Genomic DNA, 16,440 nt, shown 5'->3' with positions numbered 1-16,440 from the left:
TGAACCTGCTGGAATCGTCACAAAGATTCGCGGGACTTGTTGCGCCGCACAGCGGTCGACCACCTGACCTCTGCGACGATCCACCTACGAGTACAATCCACCGAAAAATCCGAGGTGATTGGTAATTTGGTAATCAAAACAAGAGCTCAGCACGGCGTTGTCCGACATCGCGCCCATCTGGGCAGCTGCGGAACCGACCATCCACCTTCGACTCGATTCGCCCATATGGTCCCATATCTGATCGAAAATGGAGCGATCACGCCATTTGCCGTGTCGCCTTTCTTCGAAATCTACGTGTCTCGGGGTGTACGGAGGACGTACGACCAAAGCGACCAACGTCGCGGCCCGTCGCTTGTGGAAGCTCGTACGGGCCGTAGTGAAGCGTACAAGCGTCGCCGATCGCGGAGGCATTGGTGAAGGGGAGGCTATCGCGATCCGTCAGATCCGTCCGTCGGTCGCAAATCGGGGTGATGAGTCTGGATTTGCGTCCGAAGCGGTCCCGAGTTTCAGGACATCATGGGGTCGAATCGCGAATCGGTGGTTCGTTCGAAAGCTCACAAATCATCCAAACCATCTGTTTCACAATCGCACGCGATGATCTTCGAGAACGAATGTGAGCTCTCTCAGACTATGCATCCGCGCTTTCTTTGATGGAAACTCGAGTATGATGGCAGTGACGACGATCCACCTAGAGGCTAGAGGGAGGGTCCTTTGATCGTCTTTTTTCTGATGATGACGATGATCTGTTTTGATCTGCAACCCTCCTTTGGATCGTTTGTTGTGACGCTTCGCCACCTCGAATGCCCCTTTCCACCTCGTCCCCGATCGCCTATCGTTTGGTTTCGAGGGTAACTTTCGCTTCTCGGCCTCTCGTCTCTCGTTCTAATCACATCATCCTCATTTCGACGCGCATACACGTCCAACGTTTGTCAACCTCGAACGTTTCCGTGCTATCGAAGACCCAAACCTCTAACTCCCGAAACACCAACATATCAACGTAATCGAGCCTGCATTCATTATTGATGCCAACTGCAATCTACCCAGGTGACGACGTCAAGACCTATCCGATGCAGTACTATCCGAACGGTCACCACCAGCCCGGCTCTTACCCCACCATGCAGCATGCCTACCCACCTGGCATGAACCCCAATCTGCCTTATGTCGGAGGTGGGCCAGGCGGGATGGCGGGAAGCATGGTCGGCGGGGCTTTCCATCCTGGACGAGCATACGAATCGTTGGGGTACGACTATCAACTCCCCAATCGAGGCTATGCTGCCGAAAACTCTTGGTCCGGCTGGGACCTCGCTCAAGCTCAATACGGAGGCAGGGACCCCGGGTTCGACAGAGGGTGGTTCGATGGGATCATCGGGAGCGTCTCGTCCTTTTTCTCGAGTAGGAGGATGAGGTACGACGACGCCAAAGAGGCTCATAGGAGGATCTACCACTACAAAGAGTACCAGACCAGCGGGTTCGAGGATATCTCGTCAAGGGTGCTCGGAGGCGCTGCGGCATTCCAGGCGTTTCTGATCTGGGACAAGGAACACTTTAGCGTCTATCACGAGAGACCTTCTCAGGAGAATCGCGAGAGGCTGATCAGTCTCGCCGTCGGAGAACGTGAGTGATGGTGAATGGTTTCTTTAAGCATACCGCATCGCTCGCTGATACTGTCGCGTCCTTCCAACGTCAGTGTACTCTCTTTACGAACGCCTCGGACTCCTTCCTACCACTAGGACCGCCACTCACACCCTTCGACTCAACGAATCCGCCGAAGCGGCCGCTGCGACCGCCAAGTACTTGTACGATCGTCACTACGACCCGGACGAGGGTGTCTACTCGAGATATGCTTCCGACGGAGGTAGCGGGATGCGACACCGAAGGAGCGGAAGTTTCGCCGGAGGAGACGCCGAGTACGGACGTCCGAGGCGTAGCCATCGTAGGCATGGTAGTGATTCGGGCAGGGAGTCCGACAGGGAGAGGGAGAGGGAAGAGATGATGCGGAGGGATCAGATGAGCCAGATGAGCGGAGGCGGTATGCCCGGAATGATGGGGATGGGAGGGGGGATGGGCATGGGTATGGGCTCTCCTTACGGGATGCGAGCACCCATGTCAGCTCCTGCGGGTATGATGAACCCTATGATGGGAGGTAATCCCATGGGGGCGATGATGGGTAACCCGATGGCCAACTCGATGATGCATGGTGGGAACAACATGGCGATGATGCAGCAACAGATGCAGAACCCGATGATGATGCAGGGTGGAGGACAACAGCTCGAGAACATGATGATGGGACAGAACGCTGCTGTTCACGGTCAAGCCTTCCCGTGAGTCCGATTGCAGGTCGACAATCACGTCTGTACTTTGAGCTGACGTTCAATGTTCTGGCGCGACTACAGCGGGATGACTCCCGTGAGCTGCTGATTCCAAATTACGTTCGTCGCCTGGTGAAGCTCAGCTGACATTATTGACTTGTGCAGGAATACGCTCATCGTATGGAAGGCGAGGGACCTGTCCCGGGCACCCGGAGTAAGTCTTCTCGTTGTGCTTTGAGCTCACAACGCTGACCTAACCTATCCCGCAGGCTATTACGACATGATGACCATGCAAAACGGCATGGGAGGTGGCATGGGCAACATGATGGGAAACGGTATGGGAATGGGAATGGGATATGGAGGCCAAGGTTATGGAGGACAAGGGTACGGCGGTCAAGGAATGGCCGGGATGATGCAAGGCGGATACGGCACGCCAAGGAGTTGGTACGGCAGGCAATGAGCGCGATAGCAGCGACATGAGTTTTGACGACGGCCGACGACTCTTTTCGAGATCATGTTGTAACATCTGACGAGGCCGCGAGAGGCTCAACATACCCGCGTGTTCTGAAAGATCCTCCTTGCTGGATGGTTCGCACGCATTATGATGTATAGTTGTGTGATTCGGGTCCTGATATGGATACACATGCGATACAAGGGACTACAACCCTGAAGATGGCTTGCCGATGAGATTCTCCAGCAATACAAAGACCACCCGGACAGGATCTATCGCCATGATCGGAATCCCGGCGTAGACGAATACCTTCGTCAGGACTGCAAGAAGACACTTGTCAGCTTGTCGTGGATTATAGTCACCGACAATATGGCTGCTCACCATCTACGTCGTAATGCTTCTTCTCCGTCTCTGCTCGTTTTCGAGGAGGTCTCGCGCTCTCGATCGACTGCTGCGAAGCCGACGAAGCGACGCTCGAAAAGCTTTCGTGCGAAGCCTGTCTCGAGCGTTTGTGCAGTTGCAACGACGGCGGCAGAGCCGTGGTCAAGGATGCTTGCGAAGGCAGGTCGACGAAAGATGGCAAAGGGTTGAGGGTATAAGGTGTGGGTACCTTATCATAGTCGGTCGCGGCTTGGTAGTGTCGTCTCGTTGGCAGGGCGAAGTGGAAGATTTGCGAGGTCGCACGGAAGATGATGGGCAGGATGAAATGGAGGAGACGCTTCATGACCATCCTCCATAAGAACAAGGCGCTGATCCCTGTGAACGCGATAGCACGCGACGTAACATTCAGGTGACGTCCGACTCGTTCTGATGAAGTATCGTAGCTCACCGATAACGAGCTTTCCAGCACCGAAAACGGTCTGCGCTACCACGTTCGCAGGTCCTGTCAAGCCGAACGGAGTGAATCCGGCCTGGAATCCATGCTTGAAATGCGGTCGATAGTGCGAGTCGTACCAGTGGCTCAAAGTCGACCCTAGCATAGCGGAGAGGATGGCGATGGAGTCTTCAAAGCATGGGCAGTCTGACCATAGGAGAGCCATCAGACTATTTTCTACACGGCATCTCCGCAAACTTCACTCACCGTCTACTGGCTCAGGATGATAGTGAACCAAGAACCCGCAGAGGATAACCGCGGCAAGGGGAGCTGCCCAATCCAAATTCTAGGTGTCAGGATTTTGGACCTTCGAAATATCGAGAAGTGGCGACCCACCTCGCCAATCGCTCTGTACGAGCCAAGCCTCGAACGGCGCCTGCAATCTGTCCCAGACGAACCAGGAGAACCAACCGATGAGAGCTCCCGCCGAGCAGTCGACTACCGTCGGACTTGTTAGCGAGGTTTATTCAGTTTTCATTTGACATTCACGACTTACTGAGGGAGTGCATGCCACAGTACAGTCTCCCCAGGATTACGCTCAGTGCATAAACAGCCAAGGCTATCGGGCCAAATGTGAGGTCAGTCGCCGTCAAGCCGAGTCGTACCGCGCAACTTCCGAGATTCACCGAATCTTCCTATCACCAGGGTCTGTGCATCGATCTCGCCCGACGTAAATCTAAGGGTCAACCACGTCCCAAGGAATAGAGCCGCGGAGACCGAGTTGGCTGAATGCGAGGAAGGGAAGCCTACCTCGCAAAGATAGAAAGAAATTATCATCAGCACAGTATCTCGTGATATCGATGATACCACCGATAACTTACCGTATTCGAGACCGTGCGTGCTCATGGCTTTTAGTCAAATATGCTGTTCAGCTCAGGACGCCCACAAGGCGATCTGCGCTTCGAGCCAAACTTACAGAGCCGAATGACAGGCGGGCTATATGGTCGAGGACAACACGCTAGATCTTTCGCGACGCTGGATAACCAGATTCCTAGTCCGGTTACGATAAGCAAGCTATTGACGGACACAACGAGGCAGTTCTGATCAGTGATCAGAGCATGTATCAGGTTGTGAGGTATAAGAAGACTTGCCCTCGAGCGTGGAAATCGTCTCCGAACCAGAAAAACATTGGTAGAGCGGCCATGAAGAAGGTATGCGCTGATAGTGCACTTGATCAGCAGTTGATCATAATAGTGATTGTATCGTCAAAACAGCAAGAACCAACTGCCGAAAAGAGCCGTCCAGTAGAAGTAGCGATCGAGGAAATGCCCTCGTATCCGGTGCTTTTTCGAGAGTGAAGAGATCAGCTTTCGAAATTGTGAATAGCCGCAGAAACGTAGCCGGCCTACCTGCATGCCAGCCAAGTATTCGCTCTCCACCTTTAGGCACCTCGTCAGGAACCTTCTCAGTCCCGCTCTCCAACCAGGCAACGTCCGGTCGTACACCTCGTCTGGCAAGCATCCAGCTTCGTACTCCCTCTCGAGCTTGTTCGACTCGGGTGAGTGTTGAAACAGGGCGGTGGTATCATTGTCATCCTGCGATTCTTGACGAAGTCTGCTGTTCTTTAGGGGTTTGTTTTGATTAGGTGGTGTCGGGTTGACGGAGAGATACCCGTCCTGGCGACCGAGCTTGGACATCTTTGCAACCTGAAACCAGGGTTGAGTATCCAAGGCAGTACCTTGTTACGTTTACGAGGGAGCTAGAGCTGTAATACATATATGTCTCTCTTGTAGATCGATGACGACAACGATGATGATGATCGGATGATGTTTGAATCTGGTGGTGGTTGCTTGTTTGGGAAAGTTTGCTTCCGCTCCTCTCATCGCCGGCGCCGGAAGAGATCTACGTACGTACAAACTCCGAAATTCGTAAGATCGCGAACCTCGACCTTGACTTTCAACTTTCCGCATTCCCAGCTTTACCCACTTCCGTCATCTCATACTCGGCACCTACACTCAAAAGAGCACAGGGAGAAGATGTCCCACTTCTCCGATCAATCTAGAGGAAATTACCGCAACTACTACCTCCGACGTCGAGCGGGTCATACAGACCTGGCACCGGATCGAGACGAACGTCTAGACTTGCTGCTCAAGGACGATCATGCGAAAGATCTCTTCCAGGGAAAGGTTGTGCTGGATGTAGGATGTAACAGCGGAGCGGTATCTCAAGAGATCGGTAAGCTCGACTTCGCCTTGCAAATTAAAACTCGCCTGTTGACCCTCTTCAAAGTCAGCTCAGCTGCATCAAGCTAAACAGGTGATAGGCGTAGACATTGACGTGGACCTGATCCAGCAGTGCGGACGAACGGTACAACAAGCCTTTTCACTCCAAAAACCTTCGATATCCCAGGCCGAGTTTCCAGCTGAGAGATCTAGGAAGAAGAGGAAGTTGCTGAACGGGGATCGAGCGGGACAGGCAGAAGAGCCGATTTCGGAAGGACAGCTGCATTACTTTCCGGCTTGCTTTCCTGCACTATACGGCAGTCTCCCGATAGCTGGAACATCACAGGCAGCTATCTCAGAAGTTCACGGTGCTGCTCAGGAGGCGGAAGGGGGGCGGAAACGTTCCAAAGGTTCGGAAAACAGCTCGGAAGCTCCCGCCCAGAAATTTCCTCGTAATCTGGTGTTTTACGCTGCGAATTGGGCTGAAGAAGAAATCGAGACGGACGCAAACCGCTACGACGTAGTCCTTGCGTGAGCTTCCTTCATCCCCATCCATATCATACCGCTTGCCTCTACTGAAGAACCTCAGCGTTGCGCCGATAGATTATCGCTGACCAAGTGGATACACCTTCACGGACTGGATGAGGGCTTGATCAAGTTTTTCCAGAAATGCTTCGACTGTATCGAACCGGGAGGGAAGCTCGTCCTCGAGAAACAAGGATGGAGAGGCTACAAGGATGCCAAGAGATCCACCCAGGTCGGTATATTATCTACACGTCGATCAAGCCTTTCTGTACTGACGCGTATTACTATCTCGCTCTAGACCCTGAAAGATAACTACTTCAAGCTGAAACTACGACCAGAGGAAGATTTCGAGAGAATCCTGTTGAATGAAATCGGGTTCGCACGACGGGAAGCGGTCAAGAATGGCTCGAGTAGTGGTGAGTCGCAGAAGTTGATATCATATTCAGAATCATATGGACACGAGCTGAGCTCGGAATCTATAGGATTCGACCGGAGTCTCGAGATATACTACAAAGCATAGCAAATGAAGCGATTTGTATTCACCCTGAGGGGCGATGAATCTGCTGCCCATGCAAACCCGATATCCAGGATGCGTCGTCGACCCGAAGGCCGGGACCGGATCTGGCCCCAACCGGGGTTGCGGAAGCTATATGACGTGATCGTCCTATGGTCCACATATGTGAGGGTGATCCGAAGAGGATTTAGAGGTCCTTGGAGTGCCGGGAATAGGGATCGGTAGAAGTCTCGACGAGACGACGAGTAGACCGGAGCCAAAAGTGGATCAGGGCGAGCAAATAGACCGTGTGTACGTATCTCGAAGAAGGCGAAATGACGCATGCGGTTGCGATCATCCACGTTTCTGGTGCAGAAGCACGGTGGTTCCCCTGATCAGGTCCATGGCCAAGACGGCATCGGGATTGTAGTGATCCCTGCTAAAGTCTCGCTCGAACAGCGGTTTAGGACGAGTCGTCCTGTCTTTGTTCTGAGAGTAGAGGGCGATCCCGGATGGCATGTCAGGAGCCAGGACGGAGGTTTGAAATTTGTTGCCGAGGGTGGTAGAATGCTGGAAGGGTACCGCAGGAGACGAGAAGAAGGATTTCCAGATGGATTTCTTCTTCGAGGGGGGCTCGGCGAATTCCGTATAGGGGGGTGGAGCATCGACGTAAGGCATTCGACTGATCGATTCTGTAAAAATGTTTGGCGGTCAGAAAGGGATATAATTAACGGTAACTACGGTTCGCAACTCACCAGGAGAAGAGTTCCTCGATGATGACGTGGAAGTTGACATGGCGTTAGGAGCAGTTGGTAGGGGAATCGTTGACAGGGCGCGCGATAAAGGGTTGGGTGTTTTGTCACGCGAAGCTTAGAGCGATGAAGCGGGGTATATTGCATATCGACCCTAGAAAGGATTTGACAGCGGGACAAGGGCTCCTGCCTGTTTATATAGTCCCTGTCACCACCATCTCATCAACCTTTCCCTTTGTCATGACGATCGAACGTTCGTCTGACTTGTGCTTGTGACGAACGCCGACTTCGGATCCGAAGGGTCGCGCCACTGAGAACCGGTTTCAGCTTGCCGGCGCACGGACACGCCCGGCGTGAGAGATTCGATGACTCGACAGGCGATGTCGCACCATTCAACCGGAACCGATGACTCGCACCAGCTGCTAAGTCTGGATATGCTCAAGTGGGAGTGACGACATTTACGATCTTACAGACGTTGGCTCCGAAACCTTGTACGTTCGGGTCCGGGCCCATCGACATGTCATCCGATTGAAACCAAGTCCGGAGTCTGACTTGCTTGGGTGTCTGATCAGCAGACCCGATGACCGGGGTCCGGCAGACTCCAATCGGTACCAGAGGTAGATCTCTTCTCATAGTTGACGGTCGAGCTCACGGTCCGTTCATCCAGGCGAGGTTGACCATGTATCTTCCTAACCGTCCGGCGAAAGGTGTTCGCCGGGAATCGCCAAAGCCCCGAAGCAGACATGTGGGCAATCCTGGACTTATCTTAGTGCAATGAATCACCTTGCGAAATAGGTGGGATGCCAAAAGCGGCAGGGAACGGTCGTGAGGCCATTGAATAATGCAAGAGGCAAATAGTACTGTTACACCCATAATGGAACCGTCAAAGCGATCTAAGCACCCTCGACCTTGGATTTGTAGAAAGCCAAGACCTGCTTGATGGCTTCCTGCACCTGATCGACATTGTTGCCGGATCCCATGGCAGAGTCGGGCTTGCCTCCACCCTACATTGAAGACGTAATGTCAACCCTCTCATCCCAAACTTCCACTCGCTGTGTTTCGCACTTACCTTGCCTCCCAGGACCTTGTTGGCTTCCTCTAACCAGATCTTGGCGTCCAGCTTCTTGCTCTTGACGAGCTCTTGCGGGACAAAGTTGACGTGAGCGACCTTGCCGGCGGTTCGGTCTACGCTGAAGACGTAGATCGACTTGTTGTTGGCCTTGCCGTATTCGGCGCAGACCTTCATGATCTGTCGAGACGAAAGCAGTGGAAGATCAGCCTAATGCCCGACGATTCCTACCGCCAATACACTGGCCGGCTCACGTTTCGGTCGCCCTCGACATCGATTTCACCAGCGTAGACGTTCTCGTTCGGGTTCTCCTCAAAGTACTTTGAAATATCGGCAGTAACCTGCTTGGCCTTGGCGGCCGTTTGAGCCTTGGCTTCGGCGGCGAAAGCGTTTTGCATCTTGGTGAACCTTTCACGCAGCTGGTTCTTCTTGACGACCGACATGTCTCGTTGACCGAGTTCCTGTACCGTACATACGCCGTTATCAGCATCCTGGTCCTGTAGGATGATGCAGGCCAGCCGAACTTACGACGAGGAACGGCTTCATGGCAGCGTCCTTCTCCTTTCCGTTCAGGCTGTCGATCCAGTCGAGTCGTTTCGAGAACTCGGAAGCGCCTCGCGAAGCCTCGTGAGCCTCTTGACCGGTGACGGCCACGATACGCCTGATCCCCTTGGCGATCGACGATTCCTCGGTGATGACAAAGTCTTTGATCTCATCAGTCTTGCCGACGTGACTACAGGGAAAGGTGGTATCATCAGAATATGATCAGCAGCAAAGTCGATTTGCACCGCTACTCACGTTCCTCCACAGAATTCGACACTGGTCTGCTTCCACTTGGGGTTCTCAATGTCCGAAGTGATCTCATCCAAAGAGAATTCGAGGGTGACGACCCTGACAGGATCCGGGTAAGCCTCTCCGAAGACGGCTCTCAGACCGGGAATATTCTGAGCGACCTTGAGGGGAAGCTCGGCAGAGTAGACCTTGACGGCCTTTTTCACCCATTCGTTGGACATGGTCTCGATCTTTTCGAGATCGGCGGGGGAGATGGCGGCCTTGTGGCTGAAGTCGAACCGAAGCTTGGTAGGAGCGACGAGCGATCCCTTCTGGTCAATGTGATCGCCCAAGACTTCTCGCAGACAGAAGTTGAGAATGTGCGTGGCGGTGTGGTTGTTTCTCAAAGGCCATCGTCGTTCCTGCACATACATGTCATGCGATCAATGCCTGTATCACTCGGTTCCCGGCTAAACGTTTGATCAAGCCCGGATCTCACCTCGCTGTAGGTACAGACGACCTCGTCGCCAACCTTGACCTCGCCCTCCTTCATGTACCCAACATGCAAGACGTATCCGTTGAAGACCTGAACGTCGGTCACCTCGAAATCGGCCTTGCCATCGATGGTCAGCGAACCGGTATCATTCTCCTGTCCACCGGATTCGGCGTAAAAGTTGGTTTTGTCGAGGAGGATCCCGAACATGGACCCGTTCTCGAGCTCCGATGTGGCGTCGACGAACTTAGAACCCTGGTAGATCCCCTTGATGGTTCCGTTCGAGTTGCCCAGTACTGTGTCGATGGCAAAGGCTCGTGTTTAATACCAGTTGCCGAACAAAGCCTGACATGATTCGAGCAGGATTTTTGCACTCACGGAACTTGGCAGAATCATCCGTCTTGGGGATCGAGTCGTTCTTCTCCAAAACGGCAAGATCGTGCACATCCAACTTGACCGTCTCCTTGCCCTTGGACTTGCCGCCGGCTTTACTAGCCTCCCAACTGTCCAGCTTGGCCTTTTCAAAGGCCTCCTCGTCGACCGTCAGACCCCTCTCCTCGGCCATGATTCGGGTCAGATCGCCGGGGAAACCAAATGTATCGTACAGCCTCCAGACGTCGAGACCGTTCAACGTCTTGGATCCAGCCTCGGCGGCCTTGGTAGCGTACGTGTTGAAAAGAGCTTCTCCACGGTAGAGAGTCCTGGCGAACGACTCTTCCTCCTCGTCCAGGATCTCCTTGAGGTCGGCATCCTTGCCGTTGAGTTCGGGGAAAAAGGGTCCGAGCTCCTTGACCACGGTCGGGGAGAGGCTAGAGAAAAAGGTCCCGATCTTGACGCCAAACTTGCTGCTGGCATATCGAGCACCTCGTCTCAAGATTCTTCGGAGAACGTAACCTCGTCCGATATTGCTGGGCACACCTCCGTCGCAAATGGCAATCGTCAACGTCCTCACGTGATCGGCCAAGACTCGGTAGGCGGTATCGAGACCGTCCTTGTCATCCTCGCCGAGCTTGCCCGAATACGGTCGAGCGCCAGTCATCTCCTGAATCTTGTCAAAGTAAGGGGTGAACACGTCGGTGTCGTAGTTGGACTCTACGTTTTGCAAGCACGAGACGAGTCGCTCGAAACCCATTCCAGTGTCGATATGCTGGGCAGGCAGCGTTCGAAGGCTGCCATCGTTCTCTCGGTTGTAGGCCATGAAGACGTTGTTCCAGACTTCGAGGACGTTCGGGTCGTCCTGGTTGACGAGGTGAGCGGCATTTCGACCTCCGATTCGGTCGAAATGGATCTCGCTACAGGGCCCACAAGGACCAACAGCACCCATCTCCCAGAAGTTGTCCTTGACGTTTCCGGGAAGAATGTGGTCCTCTTCGACACCGACGTCGAGCCAGAACTGCCTGCGAGCGGAGAACAAGCGCTTAGTGAGCTTGATTCTGGCGCCCACCGGATGGTTCAGATTCGATAGCGTTGATACTCACTTGGCTTCCAGGTCCGGCTTCAATCCGAGCTTGTCATCTCCCTCAAAGTAGGTCACGTACAACCTATCGGCAGGCAGACCATACACCCGAGTCAAGAGGTCCCAACTGCAGTTGATAGCCTCCTTCTTGAAATAGTCACCGAACGACCAGTTGCCGAGCATTTCGAAAAAGGTGTGATGGTACGAGTCCTTGCCGACGTCGTCCAAATCGTTGTGCTTTCCACCGGCTCGGATACACTTTTGGGAGTTGACGGCTCGTTTGAGCTGTCCCATGCGGGTGTTGGGGTCGGCGGTACCGAGGAAGAGGGGTTTGTACTGGTTCATACCCTGTCAAAGCGGACGGCGAGAGAAGACGTTTAGCAAGTCGATCCAGGTTTGCGCAGACGTCGAAAGCATGACCGGCAACTCACAGCGTTGGCAAACAAGAGCGTCGGGTCCTCAAAGGGAATGACGTTGCTGCTAGGCCAAAAGGTGTGTTCGAGACCCGGCTTGGCCTCGGTAAAGTATTTGACAAAGGTCTCCCTGACCTTGGCGGCGGGCCATGATTCTGGCGACGGCCAGGCGTGAGGCTTTTCGTCAGGGAAGTTGGGGGTCCTGAGATCGATTCGAGGCATGTTGTGCGAGTTGATCAAGTTGTAGTTGATAGGTGTGGTATTGAATGTCCTCGTCGAGAGGAATGGTTGGACGGAGAGTGGCCGAGTGGTAGCTGCTAGTGTTTTATAGCAGTGTCGCCCAAGTATCATAAAAGTTCAGAGCGCCGAGTCACAATAACAGGACAAAGGAGCTCGTTCCTGAGGAGGATGATAAGAGGGAGAAGGGTGATTGATAGAAGACGAGGTCGGTGGTGATGAAGAGATAACGACATTCCCTCTGAGAATGTGAGTCAAACCCAAACGAAACGAATATGCTGAAAGGCAGCGGGCAGCCTAGGGCGACGTGTATTTTGTGATGCTTACGTTACCCGGATGTATTCGCCTCCACCCCCCTTCCCTGGTTTCATTTCGGAATCAAATGATTGCATGACGATGACGATGAAATGGTTCGATCACCGCCCGCGCATGCCGCGCAGCAGTTGTCACCGTCCTTTCCAGGTCGATCATCTCACCTTCATCATACCTCGACATCTCACTTCAGTACTTGTCCTCGCTATTTTGGTCATCGTTACAAATCTCTGGTTTCCGATCACACAACTTCGACCATGACTTCGCCCATACCTGCCGATGCCCGAGGCTTCTTGTTATTGACACTGCCTCAAGCGCAGGTCTATCAGGTAAATATCGCGATGATCCTGTTATATGGCATACCTTTGACTGATGGGAGCCCGTATATCGTTACTCGGTCACTATAGCTCTTTGAAGGCCAGACGATCAAGATCGCTGAGGGCGAGCTCATGCTGGAATGTCTCGCCCTGCCACCCAAAGCGACGGCCAACCTCACATCTCCCACTGGTGCGCTCGTCAAATACAACCCGTTCTCCGACGACCCGGCTCCCAACAAGGACCTCTTCCTGGTGGTCAAATCGGGAGACTTTGAGTTATGTCTCGTTCCGGGGGTCAGGATCACAAGGGAACCCTCTTTCGAGGTCTCAAACGATCGTACCCATGTCAACAACAATCCCAACGTCGTCTTCAGGGTTCCATCGCCCACCGTGACCGACGCGTTTGTCGACATTGTCATTCCCAAACCCACAACGGAGTTCGACTCTCAGGACTTGGATACGCTCGAGATCCTGCTCAAACAGTACGGCTCGCTATACATCCCCCCGCAATTCGTCAACCGCGAGATCCCCGGTGCTGGCCTGATCGACTCGTTCACGTCGGTTTCCACGCCGGATTCGCCAGCCGGAGGCAAAGGTCCCGCTCCTCCCGTACCCCCTCGTCCCGGTATGCGTCACAGCGACTCTCAAGGTCGTTTCGTTCTCGTAGACGAGACGACCGGTCAGATCCTCGGCGAGCTCGACCAGAACCTGTCTGTGGAGGAGGGCAAGCAGGTCGCAGGGGGCTCGGCGAACGAACCCGTCATCGTCGATTTCGGTCCTCTTGACCAGGGTCTCGCCAAGTCGATCACGGTCAAGACGGTCGACGAGGCCGACATGAACGATTGGATGTTGAAAGGAGCTCATTATCTGAGCAAAGGGATCCTCACGCTCGGCAACTCGTATTCGTCCGGGATCACCTCGGCCGCAGAGTATTACACCAAAAACACCAAGCCGTCCGCGGAACCGGTCAAGTTGAGCCCGATGGCCAAGGGTAGCATCAGACAGGTTCATAACGCGTCGACCAGGGGATTGAAGGTGACGAGAAAGACCTTGGGGATCGTTCAGGACGTGAGTGATCTCTCGTATGTTATCTTTGCCGCGGGATCGTTGTGCTCAACCTGCTCCGGCATATTCATGCTGTCTCGCAGGCAATCGGTGGTGTCATCGACAAGGCTGCAACTGCGGGGATGAACGAATACGAAGACTTCAAGCGCAGCACCCCGCCTGGTTCTCGACCCGGCGGTAGCAGTACTAGCTACAACAACAACGGTTACCCGAATGAAAAGGCCACGTACACTCCACCCGGGGCTGCGCCTCCCGGATACACCTCTGGCGGTCCAGGCCAAGCTCAGGATGAGAAACAGGGAGACTACGCTACCCAGGCGGGATACGACCAAGGCGAACGCAGACCTTCGACGAGCGGTCAGAAGCCGCAGAAGAAGTTCTGGTTGAGGGTCATCACCGCTGCCGAGGTCATCGGGACCAGCATCGAAGCGACTACTGCCAATCTGATCGAGTCGACCACGACGGCCGCTTCTACCGCCGCCGAGTAAGTGTACCTCGCTCGTCTGTTATGTTCAGTCACGAGCAGGAGCTGACCCGTTCGACCTCTGCAGACACAAGTATGGACCCGAAGCGGGCCAGGCGACCAAGATCCTCGGTGGATCCGTTCATAATGTGGCGCTGGTCTATGTCGACGTTCGTGGAGTCGGACGAAAGACCCTGATCAACTCGGGCAAGAAGGGTCTCAAGGGCACGATCAAGACCCGGTTGCAAAGCGGTGAAGAGATTACGCTCAAAGCCGAGGAAGGATCCAACGGGACTGTCCAGCTCGGTCAAGGCCAGCAACTCGCACAAGATCTCACGGTTCAGGTCAACAGCCCTGCGACCCCGTCGGCCACGTCGCCTCCCGGCTATTCGCCGCAAAGAACTCCCATCGAACGCCGTCTGCAGAGCGTCACCAATAGAGGGGAAAAGAAGGCCATGTGATGATACAGTGCGGATCCTCAGCTTTTATACCATCTTCATCGACATGCTTTGTACATTTTAGGTCATACCGTCATACCCATTGTTGTTATCCTTACTGTTACACCTTGATACACCTTGATGTTATGCTTGGCCCGTTTGTTTTGGTCATTTCCTTCGTGATGTCGTAATCGTTCCTGTCTGATGATGATGTATTTCAGGCTTCCGATTTTGGGATGAACAGAGTCAAAACGCCTGCCGCCTCGTTGGGCTCGCCTGTTCGGATTATTGGATCAGCGATAAGAGCTTGAAGCCAGAAGACACCCGCTATCAGCTCACCGATGTAGACGTAAGCGATCAGGCAGTAGTTGTCACATATGCCTAGCAGAACAGCGAGCGTCTTGATTAGTACCTCGCTGTACCGCTTATCAACCGGCTTGACATACAGGCAATAGTTGTTGTGTTGGCGAGGTTGGTAGCGAGGAATTTGAGCAGATTCTTGATACTGATGCTGACACTGAACGTCGGGGCTTCTTCTGGATCCACTTCCTGCGCAGGTTGTTGATCTGCCTCCTGATCTGCAAGACAGGTTCTCAGACAGGTGAGCCCTTTTCCTCGCTGTGTATCATGAGGCTCGTCCGTAGTCTTACTGAAATTCGGTATCGCCAACTTTTCCCATTTAGTCTCCATCTTGAGCCCATCGCTTTGTACCGTGAACAACATCTCTCCTTTCTGAACAGTCCAGATTACTCGATCAGCGATGTTTCCTGCTGTCCAGCATTTGACGACCGACCTTGTTGGCAGAGATCGAAACCGTTGAGCCTAGGTGAGAAAATCTCGAGGCTAAACCTTTCAGCTGAGCTAAACTAGGCAGGTGCACGTGAATCTGATCGGGTTTAGAAGTAAGCTCTGGACCGCTTGCCGGAGACAGGACGGTGCACACACGCACATCCGGTTGAGGGCAAAGGGGTTCCTTGAGCTGAGCGACTCGGCTGGGATTCAATACCAGACATGTCACATCATGCGTGATGGATATGGGGGTGGGACCATTCCCCTATAATGTCCCCGTGACGTCTAAGGTCAGCTTCTCAAGTCCGAAAACGATGACGAATCGTAGGGGATCGACTCGCCTGTCCGACGATGTCAAAGACCAACACCGCTTTGTCGTTCTTCTTGCTCAGTTTGACTCCGGCCTCGGAGTCTCTCCCCGTCGTCCCTACCATCTCGGCCGAGCGTAAAGCTTTACTTAGAGGTTCCAGGCCGATTTCTAGGTAGATTTCGTTGTTTCCCCGCGATTCGATGCGGTACTCGTCGAAAAGAGTGACCTTACTTGCGAGAAATATGAGATGGGGTGTCTAATTCGCGGGAAGCCGGCAAACATACCACTTTGACTTGTCTAGAAACATAGATCATCATGTTGTGGTTTAGACCATCTGCTAATCACGATCCCCTTGATGAGGAGAGCGGCTTACGACCATATCTGCACCCCTGACGGACCACTCTCACTATCCGATACGATAAAGTGTACGCTTTCAGGTCCGAGCTTGATGACGCAGCTCTTAGCTGTACTTTGAAGCGATTTGACTACCTCTGTGGTCACATTAGTAACATTCGTCAGCGATGCTACTTTCGGGATGACTTCTTCCGTAGTGAACAGCCAAACTTACTGTTCATCAACGAGGCGTTGATGATCTTGGTTCGAAACCTCATCCTGAGCGAGATGGTGTTTCGGAGTACAGCTATGGGCCAATGAGGAGTGTCTTTAGATGATGCAGAGGCTTTTCCTCGTTCGGTTATTCCTGCCACTTGCTAAGATAGTTGACGCTGATCTGAAGTTGGAA

The 16,440-nt window shown here is 53.5% G+C and overlaps 6 protein-coding genes across 6 annotated transcripts; 3 read left to right on the top strand and 3 right to left on the bottom strand.

Moving 5' to 3' along the window:
• Nucleotides 1-1,115: 1,115 nt before the first annotated feature.
• Nucleotides 1,116-2,769, top strand: HD553DRAFT_344215 (uncharacterized protein; the record flags this gene model as incomplete). Its single annotated transcript, XM_046182962.1, has 5 exons — nucleotides 1,116-1,614; nucleotides 1,688-2,321; nucleotides 2,394-2,406; nucleotides 2,475-2,523; nucleotides 2,579-2,769. The coding sequence occupies 5 exons, from the start codon at nucleotides 1,116-1,118 to the stop codon at nucleotides 2,767-2,769; spliced, it is 1,386 nt and encodes a 461-aa protein (XP_046034749.1).
• HD553DRAFT_82739 (phosphatidic acid phosphatase type 2/haloperoxidase) lies at nucleotides 2,579-5,355 on the bottom strand. Its single transcript, XM_046184520.1, has 12 exons — nucleotides 4,984-5,355; nucleotides 4,860-4,917; nucleotides 4,726-4,792; nucleotides 4,551-4,648; nucleotides 4,456-4,482; nucleotides 4,261-4,380; nucleotides 4,131-4,193; nucleotides 3,971-4,072; nucleotides 3,842-3,904; nucleotides 3,590-3,781; nucleotides 3,142-3,516; nucleotides 2,579-3,080 (listed from the first exon to the last, which is right to left on the bottom strand). The coding sequence occupies exons 1-12, from the start codon at nucleotides 5,269-5,271 to the stop codon at nucleotides 2,968-2,970; spliced, it is 1,566 nt and encodes a 521-aa protein (XP_046034748.1). The 5' UTR covers nucleotides 5,272-5,355; the 3' UTR covers nucleotides 2,579-2,967.
• A 188-nt stretch (nucleotides 5,356-5,543) lies between these two features.
• On the top strand, nucleotides 5,544-6,995 carry HD553DRAFT_82646 (Bicoid-interacting protein 3-domain-containing protein). Its single transcript, XM_046184519.1, has 5 exons — nucleotides 5,544-5,809; nucleotides 5,868-6,327; nucleotides 6,400-6,553; nucleotides 6,620-6,737; nucleotides 6,804-6,995. Exons 1-5 carry the CDS (start codon nucleotides 5,611-5,613, stop codon nucleotides 6,839-6,841), a joined length of 969 nt encoding a protein of 322 aa, XP_046034747.1. The 5' UTR covers nucleotides 5,544-5,610; the 3' UTR covers nucleotides 6,842-6,995.
• Nucleotides 6,996-8,401: 1,406 nt separating this feature from the next.
• On the bottom strand, nucleotides 8,402-12,221 carry HD553DRAFT_82614 (alanine-tRNA ligase). Its single transcript, XM_046184518.1, has 9 exons — nucleotides 11,787-12,221; nucleotides 11,378-11,703; nucleotides 10,278-11,296; nucleotides 9,906-10,195; nucleotides 9,434-9,828; nucleotides 9,164-9,368; nucleotides 8,890-9,096; nucleotides 8,636-8,815; nucleotides 8,402-8,570 (listed from the first exon to the last, which is right to left on the bottom strand). Exons 1-9 carry the CDS (start codon nucleotides 12,117-12,119, stop codon nucleotides 8,460-8,462), a joined length of 3,066 nt encoding a protein of 1,021 aa, XP_046034746.1. The 5' UTR covers nucleotides 12,120-12,221; the 3' UTR covers nucleotides 8,402-8,459.
• A 226-nt stretch (nucleotides 12,222-12,447) lies between these two features.
• On the top strand, nucleotides 12,448-14,814 carry HD553DRAFT_82572 (senescence-associated protein-domain-containing protein). The gene is made up of 4 exons (XM_046184517.1): nucleotides 12,448-12,646; nucleotides 12,725-13,702; nucleotides 13,783-14,183; nucleotides 14,251-14,814. Exons 1-4 carry the CDS (start codon nucleotides 12,575-12,577, stop codon nucleotides 14,621-14,623), a joined length of 1,824 nt encoding a protein of 607 aa, XP_046034745.1. The 5' UTR covers nucleotides 12,448-12,574; the 3' UTR covers nucleotides 14,624-14,814.
• Nucleotides 14,720-16,408, bottom strand: HD553DRAFT_82548 (checkpoint protein Hus1/Mec3). Its single transcript, XM_046184516.1, has 10 exons — nucleotides 16,267-16,408; nucleotides 16,072-16,189; nucleotides 15,983-15,995; nucleotides 15,730-15,924; nucleotides 15,549-15,653; nucleotides 15,393-15,485; nucleotides 15,250-15,331; nucleotides 15,046-15,177; nucleotides 14,939-14,980; nucleotides 14,720-14,875 (listed from the first exon to the last, which is right to left on the bottom strand). The coding sequence occupies exons 1-10, from the start codon at nucleotides 16,307-16,309 to the stop codon at nucleotides 14,817-14,819; spliced, it is 882 nt and encodes a 293-aa protein (XP_046034744.1). The 5' UTR covers nucleotides 16,310-16,408; the 3' UTR covers nucleotides 14,720-14,816.
• Between the last annotated feature and the right edge of the window lie 32 nt (nucleotides 16,409-16,440).

Source organism: Filobasidium floriforme (assembly GCF_021052385.1).
Source record: "Filobasidium floriforme strain CBS 6241 chromosome Unknown HD553scaffold_18, whole genome shotgun sequence".
Lineage (NCBI taxonomy): Eukaryota > Fungi > Basidiomycota > Tremellomycetes > Filobasidiales > Filobasidiaceae > Filobasidium > Filobasidium floriforme.
This window is presented reverse-complemented; position numbering and strand designations above follow the sequence as displayed.

Excerpts from the sequence above, each read along its gene's own strand:
- HD553DRAFT_82739 (XM_046184520.1), bottom strand. The coding sequence starts at position 5,271 with ATGTCCAAGCTCGGTCGCCAGGACGGGTATCTCTCCGTCAACCCGACA. Across the intron at positions 4,381-4,455 it reads CACGCACGGTCTCGAATACG|GCTTCCCTTCCTCGCATTCA; the intron begins GTAAGTTATCGG and ends TTTGCGAGGTAG. Across the intron at positions 3,782-3,841 it reads TCATCCTGAGCCAGTAGACG|ACTGCCCATGCTTTGAAGAC; the intron begins GTGAGTGAAGTT and ends TCCTATGGTCAG.
- HD553DRAFT_82646 (XM_046184519.1), top strand. The coding sequence starts at position 5,611 with ATGTCCCACTTCTCCGATCAATCTAGAGGAAATTACCGCAACTACTAC. Across the intron at positions 5,810-5,867 it reads AGCGGTATCTCAAGAGATCG|CTCAGCTGCATCAAGCTAAA; the intron begins GTAAGCTCGACT and ends CTTCAAAGTCAG. Across the intron at positions 6,328-6,399 it reads CGCTACGACGTAGTCCTTGC|ATTATCGCTGACCAAGTGGA; the intron begins GTGAGCTTCCTT and ends TTGCGCCGATAG.
- HD553DRAFT_82614 (XM_046184518.1), bottom strand. The coding sequence starts at position 12,119 with ATGATACTTGGGCGACACTGCTATAAAACACTAGCAGCTACCACTCGG. Across the intron at positions 9,829-9,905 it reads TCGTCTGTACCTACAGCGAG|GAACGACGATGGCCTTTGAG; the intron begins GTGAGATCCGGG and ends ATGTATGTGCAG. Across the intron at positions 8,571-8,635 it reads ACAAGGTCCTGGGAGGCAAG|GGTGGAGGCAAGCCCGACTC; the intron begins GTAAGTGCGAAA and ends TCTTCAATGTAG.
- HD553DRAFT_82572 (XM_046184517.1), top strand. The coding sequence starts at position 12,575 with ATGACTTCGCCCATACCTGCCGATGCCCGAGGCTTCTTGTTATTGACA. Across the intron at positions 12,647-12,724 it reads CTCAAGCGCAGGTCTATCAG|CTCTTTGAAGGCCAGACGAT; the intron begins GTAAATATCGCG and ends CGGTCACTATAG. Across the intron at positions 13,703-13,782 it reads CCTTGGGGATCGTTCAGGAC|GCAATCGGTGGTGTCATCGA; the intron begins GTGAGTGATCTC and ends GCTGTCTCGCAG.
- HD553DRAFT_82548 (XM_046184516.1), bottom strand. The coding sequence starts at position 16,309 with ATGAGGTTTCGAACCAAGATCATCAACGCCTCGTTGATGAACA. Across the intron at positions 14,981-15,045 it reads CAACACAACAACTATTGCCT|GCATATGTGACAACTACTGC; the intron begins GTATGTCAAGCC and ends CTGTTCTGCTAG. Across the intron at positions 14,876-14,938 it reads GATCGCTTACGTCTACATCG|GCGAGCCCAACGAGGCGGCA; the intron begins GTGAGCTGATAG and ends TAATCCGAACAG.